The 7,457-nt window shown below is 36.9% G+C and overlaps 1 protein-coding gene across 1 annotated transcript; it reads right to left on the reverse strand.

Annotated features, from left to right (window-relative positions):
• Positions 1-1,160, reverse strand: LOC131434104 (hatching enzyme 1.2-like). The gene is made up of 5 exons (XM_058600749.1): positions 1,073-1,160; positions 820-1,008; positions 434-754; positions 219-364; positions 1-162 (listed from the first exon to the last, which is right to left on the reverse strand). The coding sequence occupies exons 1-5, from the start codon at positions 1,158-1,160 to the stop codon at positions 34-36; spliced, it is 873 nt and encodes a 290-aa protein (XP_058456732.1). The 3' UTR covers positions 1-33.
• Between the last annotated feature and the right edge of the window lie 6,297 nt (positions 1,161-7,457).

The raw sequence follows: 7,457 nt of genomic DNA on the forward strand, positions 1-7,457 counted from the left end.
TATCTATTGGATGTTTAACAATTTTAAACGAAGTTATCCAAACATTCCAGTAATAGGTCTTGGTATTTTGTTGTTGGTTGTACAATTGTACCGATAGTTAACTTCCATTACATCTGTCGCAGCAAATCCATTCTCATTTCCGAAATCTCCGACCCACGGTTGCTAAATCAAAAGTTCTTTGTACAGTATACATTCAATTGAGAGTAATTAAGCTATACCTTGTTGATCAAAACAGGATATTTACGACTTTGGGCTCCGGCATATCGTGAATAATGCATTACACTACCATAGTTGTAAGGAATGTTATATGTCTGTCCGTCCTCAGGTTGTAATTTGGCAAAATTATTATTATATATTTCATCGGCTTTAAAGAAATATTGACAAATATATTATAAGTTTAGGTTGTACGAATTATATCGAAGTATTTACTAACATTGGAGTTCGGGTAGTAATGCACTTCGATTGATTGTAATGTATTGATCCCTATCTGGCCGTACAAACTCATGATAGAACCCAAGTGCATGCATCATCTCATGCACCGGTGTTCCAACCGCCATCAGACACTGTGGTGTCTGTAGGTTTATGTAGTTATACTGATTATTCGATTGTCTGCCAATATAAGAATAACATCCTGTGTCATTATTTCCTATTGTTACAAACAAATTGTCGTTTGCTGTTCGCGGTACAAATCGAACGCAAGTGTATTGTTTGTACATATCCATAGCATTACGAATGGTAGTTTTTTCGCTTTCAGCTAAATTGGGCAATTCATAATTAATTTAACACTCTTGTATTGATTTGGATAAAAAAAAAACTTACAAAAGTTTCCTACTATGACGTATGGCACTGTCCCATTTGGCCAAATGTACGAAGTTAATGTATCTGGTATTGAAACCCTTCCATTCTCTGGTGGAACTAGCATTATGTCACCTTGGTAATAGTAGCCGATTCCAAATTCAAACGGATACCTTTTGTCATTACTCGGATCATATCCGGATAACTTTTGACCTATTCATGATGGAACAAGTAAGAACGTGTAGATAAATGTTCTTGAAAATATTTTTTCACTTACCAACATCTTCATTCGGAGTGTAATAGTCCCCAAGAACAAAGTTAATTAGTAAAAAGTCGTGCAAAAGAAATAAAGATAAAATTTTCATTGTCAGTTCGAATGCTAACAACATAACTGCGTTAAGAATTGATTTTCAAATTCTTATATACCTATTGATAAATATACTGTGCAACCAGTTATTCATTGCTGCAGTTTTCACTCGGATGTTGGGGGCTACTACATTAATACGATAACACGAGCCGTATAAAAATGCTTCTAATTAGTTAACTTGTCTATTTAATTGTTAATTAGTATTATCAGTGTCATAGTAAAAATAATAATTAGTATATAAGTGACACCCGTTTGGTGATTAGACGTTATATCAATAAGATCCCGCAAGCCTATGTGTTAGGTACATGAATGCGGCTGCTTTGATGTTGATTAGCGCTGGTTGGGTTCGAAAACCCGATATAATAAACAGAACCAGAGTCACGATTGTTTTAAGAAGCAATCACCAAGTAACAATTCGCTTTGAGTAGTCTTGTAATTCGTAGTAGGCTCTTGCGATCGAACTTTCATACAATGGTAATTCATGCGTACAATGTCGTACGCAACGGTGATTTTAAACGGATTTTTACTTGCATGCTTTACACAGCTTTTTTAAAAAGTTTGCACTATCTTGGATATCAGTTCTTTGTGCTAGAGTGTCTGTAAGTAGGGTGATGACCTCTCATCTATAATGTTGGCAACAATTCAAATAATCCGAATAGAATTTATTTTTTTCATTTAAAAGATATTTTTACTCAGGCAAATAGGCCTTTACAACCTTTACGTGGGCGATTGAGCCGATTTTTTAAATAATTTTATTTTATTTTTTGAGTTGGATCTCGTTGTCACCCTTTTTCTAGGTGGAGATGAGCTTCCATTTTCCTCCTGCGAGGATTGAGGGTACTTCGTTCGTGGTTCGTCTCGTCATCCATTGCCGCATCGATGGTATTGTTGTCGATTTCCGTCCTCTTTTCGTTGCTAGTTGCTGTAGATGCACCTTGTTGTACATTGGTTGCAATTGCTGGTTGGTTGGAGGGTAAGTTGTTAACTGCAGCTGGTGTACTTTGTTCTATAGGGGATGATGATGGATTCGTTGAAGGGGATGCTTCATTGTTGTTGGTGACTGTCACAGGTGTACTGGGGTTGTTTGGGGTTGGTGTGAAGGAAGCACCGCTGTCCTTTGGTGTAGTTGTCTCCTTGTCCAGTTTATCACATGGCTTACCGTAGTGAACAGCTTTTTGGCAATATTGACATGTGGCCATCTGATTGTCATAGGTAACAAGTGATTTGCACGGAATTCTTGTATCTTGACCAAAAATCACATAAGAAGGTATAGCCTTCTTCAAGTGTATGCGTAATAAACGTACGCCATTTAGAATACCGGGGAAAAAATTCTTCCTCTTTTCTTTTTCGGTAGAGAATCTCTCTGTATTGGGACATAGTTTTGCGAATATATGAATCGGTGACGCTTGAGGGAAGATCACGCACACGCACTTCTATAGCACTATCTTCCATATATACTGGAATGTTGTACCAAAGATAAACTCAAGATTACAATGTCCCATACAATCCATCGAAAAATATCGGACCAGTAATCGTGAACCAGTGAACTTTGTAATAGTGTAATTTTGTTGACCCTTCGTTAATAAGCGTCGATAAACATTTGAAAATGACGGTAATATTCCATAGCAACAATACTTGTTTGGAAGGAAGTAAACATACCGCATAAAACATCCATTCACTTTAATGCTTCGTAAGATAAGAATATTGCAAATTGAACATATTCTTAGCAATAATTCTAATTGATTTTTGTTTTCCTGTTGCAATATCCACTCGATATGCAGCAAAATACCGCGATTTCTATCATATTGCAAATTAAGATTAATTCTACATAAACAAACATTGTCATAGTTACGACGCAAGTAGCGATTCAACGCTTGTTGTTTTGTTTCAAATAATAATTGAAGTACAACTGACGGTGAACCGAAATCATCGAGGGGTCCTATTTGAATGGTACATGAGAAATCATAGACTATTCCATCTTGAGTTTATCTTTGGTTGTACTTAATGTTCTCGTGCTCCACATAATGCACATTATTATTGTCTTTTGCGAATTGTATTGCATCCAACTCTTTATAAAACTGGATGTAAACAACATTATTTGTCTTATTGCATTGAAGTAAATGCACACGTTTAATGTCAAGATGCATTTGCTCCTTAAGCAAACCTTCAAGTTCTCGTATCGAAGGTCGAATTTTGCACTGCCTGAAGTCAACAAGAATTATATTCTTTCGTGTCGGCGGTAGCTTCTGTTCGTTTGGTTCACTCATTTCGGTTTTGTTTTATCGACTGACTTGGAAGATATGTGAAAGCGAGCTGTGTTCGTAAACTTTGTATTGTATTTGAAAAATCGCTTACTCATTTGGAACGATATTGTTTGTTCCAAACGAAAAGCTGTCGTCACTTTACTTGCAGATACTCTATACTCACACAAAACATTCGAATTACTTAAAAAATCATGTGAAATGGTTTCAAACGCCAAACTGAATATTTTACATGACGAATATGAATGATATGCGAACATCCCCTAAAATCACATACAATTTATGTGAAGTGACCAAATGTCAAACAATATACGTGAATTTCCAGTATAAAAAGTGAAAAGGAAATGTCAGAGATATACCTGGACGACATGAATACGAATAAAACTTCACACTTCTAAAATCTCATAGGTTGACATATTATATGAATTGCTACATTCTTTTACTTCCAACATTGTTACGGTACACCAGACCCTGTCAGCTTGGAGCGAAATCAATTTTCAGTTCAGCAACGCCATTGTACGGCATTACATTCAACATATCCTGTCAATCGAATGGGCACATAGTGCTGCTATTTTGGCGCGCACGAATTCGACATTTCTCTTCCCTACTTCTATGTACGAAATTCGATGCGGATTCGCCTGAGGGTGCCATACTCGCAAAAAATTATGTGTCCAATGATTTGTTTGGGAAATGTGAGAGCTGGATATCTTGTCAATATGGTATCTTTGGGTAATGTTCGCCTGCAGAAGTACACACGGCATTAAATACAATAATTTCAATGGAAGAAAATATGAAAAAGTCTTTTAATAATTTTTAATAATTAATTTACTGATAGGCTTTGATTGAATGAAACGTGTCATTTTTTACATTTCATACCTACCCAGTTGGTAACGCGACAATACAATGTCGTTCGCTGCATCAAACCGTCTTCCAAGCACGAGAAAGACCCGCAAGCGTCATAACTGAGTGAAAACATATATTGGAGACGCCAAATGAATGAAAAACTTATAGAAAAGATGATTTTTTGGAAAAAGATGCGCTCAGAGACAGGACTCGAACCTGCGTTCTTATGCATTCCGTCAAAGACATCATATAACAAAATATCCAGCTCTCGCATTTCCCGAACAAATCATTGGCAACAACGTTTTTTGCGAGCATGGCGCCCTCGGGCGAGTTTGCATCGAATCTCGTACACAGAAGTAGGGAAGAGAAATGTCAAATTCGTGCGCGCCAAAATAGCAGCACTGCGTACCCATACAATTAACATGATATGTTGAATGTGACACCGTGCGATGGCGTTGCTGAACTGAAGATTGATTTCGCTCCAAGCTGACAGGGTCTGATTCCGTGCATATACGCGCTACCATTTCGCCACCCTAAGGGCATGTTCAGGAGTGTTCTAGTTCTAGATGCATAATTTATGTCAGTTTTAAAATTTAAGTCTAGAATTTATAACAAAATAAACTGGCAGCCCCAGCAGCGTTTAATCTGTGTTTCAAATATTGAACAATCCAATTGAAGAATCCAACCAACTCTTTTGAGATCGCTGCGCTGCCCGAGTGGCGAGCTTTGAACTAAGCGATGGTGATAATTTTCAGATTTTGCTTGAAGATTCGAACAACATGCAGGATTCTTTTTTTTCTTATGAATCGAATAGTAACATACAAAAACGTGTGAAAATTTGGTAAAAACATCGATCATCAATGATTCAGTAACTTTCCGTGGTATGTTTGATTGATATTTATGGGTACTGTTTTCATATCTGGGAAATTCTTTGTTTTGAAATTTTCAAGCACCTTCGAATAAATGTTTCTTGTGTGCACCGATTTTTTTAAAATTACAACATATTCTTCTTAAATGAAAATCATCGGAATGGTAGTGAAAATATAATAATTTCCTCACATTCTTACAAGAGATGGCATTTCACTTGAGTGATACAATTGCACACTGCGGATACATTTGGTGTGCCCAACACAAAGAGGAAAGCGCACTTCTTCTCAGTGTCAAAGACACTAGACAGACTTTGAGTGCGTGCTTGTGTTGAAAGAAGCTGGTGCGAGAGAATCACATTCTCTTCGCACGAATCGCTCTCTCGTGCTCTCGCCTAAATACACCCATTTGATCCATGACGCGTGATGGTGAGCGAACACTTCTGTGAAGTTCAATTGATACAGAGTAGAACTGGCCTTGCTATGAAAAATTTGCAAGAAAAAACGAAAATTCAACGATAAATTGTTTTATTTTGCTGATTTTGTGTGTCCTACACTCAAATAAAAATTCACGTTCGATTCACTTGAAAAATCACGTAGAATGGTTTCAAATGTCAAATTGAATATTTTACGTGACGAAAATGAATGTTATACGAACATCCCCTAAAATGAATAGAGTCATCACATAAGATTTACGTGAATTGACCAAACGTCAAACAATCTACGTGAATTTTCAGTGTGAAAAACTCGATTTTGAAAATGGCGAGCAGTGGCCCTCGAAGTGTAAGTAGTGTAAATATTTGCGAGAAAAGTTATTTAATTGAAATTTTTTACTCCATCGACCGGACCATTCCAGTATGAAAGTTTCCATGTGTTCAACTGGACCGAGTGCCTGCGTGAGTCCGGAAGTTTACCCGCTCCTGCCGAATGCTTCAAACAGGCCGTCGGTATGAAGCTAGAGACACTGGAACCATGTAATGCGACTTCAACCTGCATCGATAGTGTTGTGGGAGTTCTTGGATCTCGACTTCAGCTTCGGTTGGATGGCAGTGACAACAAAAACGATTTCTGGAGGCTTGTCGATTTGAGATACCACGACGTTATTAGTTGCTTTTTAAGCCATTGGAATTATATGACAATTTTATGAAATAAATGTTTTATATTTCATGGCATTTTTCATTTCACAGATATATATAGCAAAATCTTCCTTTTGACTGCAACCAATATATAAAATAGTAATTTCTGGTATCTAAATTTGATATGAACTGATAGATAAATGTGATATGAACAGTACATTACATTTTACCTATGGAACACGTAACTTTTACTGGATTATGCATTAAACAGCTTTTAAATGCCAGTCCATTAAAACCTACGTGAAAAGTAGGGTGGAAAATATTCACATAACTTTTCACGTAACTATAATATGATTATTATTTTGAGTGTACGTTAGTTATACGCTTGATTATACGCAAACCATACACCATAGTGCTCACCGGTGTGTACGCCCCTGTGAAAGTATCTGCATTCTGCATCCACCTCAGAGAATTTATTAGCTCTGCTCTAGCACTTTGGTGCGAGCCCGCATTGGCTTGGCTGCCAAACTGCTGACTAACGGCTGCCAGAGGGCACAACATGGCTGGCAGCCATTCAGGTGTCTAGCTGCCTCAGCGTTACCAGACATACACCTTAAACGATACAACCGTATCCACCAGGATTTCTGAGGTAGACGTGGCTGCCAGCTGTTTTTCATACCGATGGAAATCTTTGACATTTTCAGCGAAGGTGAGAAAATGAAAACGCTGGGCTAACTAAGATATAGGCGACTATGTTTTGCCAAATTGGATTTGACATCTCTGCTTACTAAATTTCAGATCATTTTGATCAAAAGTGTTTTTATGGCCTAATAAATTCAGAAATTTTTTTTAATATTTTCAAATATAACATTGATAGGTTCATACAACGCAATATGAATATGTGAGGAAAACACTTTCACAATAAGAAACGCTTAACGTTTTATAATTTATCGAACTACCAAAAACCAAAAACATCATATTAACATGATATCCAGCTTTCACATTTCCCGTACAAATCATTGATTTGTGAGCTTAGTGCCCTCAGGCGAGCCCGCATCGAATCTCGTACATAGAAATAGAGGAGAGAAATGTCCAATTCGTGCGTGCCAAAATAGCAGTATTGCTCACACCTATGCAATTGACATATGTTGAATGTAATTCTGTGCATGGCGAGTGGGAAAACTATATATATATATATATATATATATATATATATATATATATATATATATATATATATATATATATA

This window comes from Malaya genurostris, chromosome 3 (assembly GCF_030247185.1).
Source record: "Malaya genurostris strain Urasoe2022 chromosome 3, Malgen_1.1, whole genome shotgun sequence".
NCBI lineage: Eukaryota > Metazoa > Arthropoda > Insecta > Diptera > Culicidae > Malaya > Malaya genurostris.

Coding starts and splice junctions, on each gene's coding strand:
- LOC131434104 (XM_058600749.1), bottom strand. CDS start 1,160: ATGAAAATTTTATCTTTATTTCTTTTGCACGACTTTTTACTAATTAAC. Junction 1,009..1,072: donor CACTCCGAATGAAGATGTTG/GTAAGTGAAAAA, acceptor CATCATGAATAG/GTCAAAAGTTATCCGGATAT. Junction 755..819: donor CGTCATAGTAGGAAACTTTT/GTAAGTTTTTTT, acceptor TGCCCAATTTAG/CTGAAAGCGAAAAAACTACC.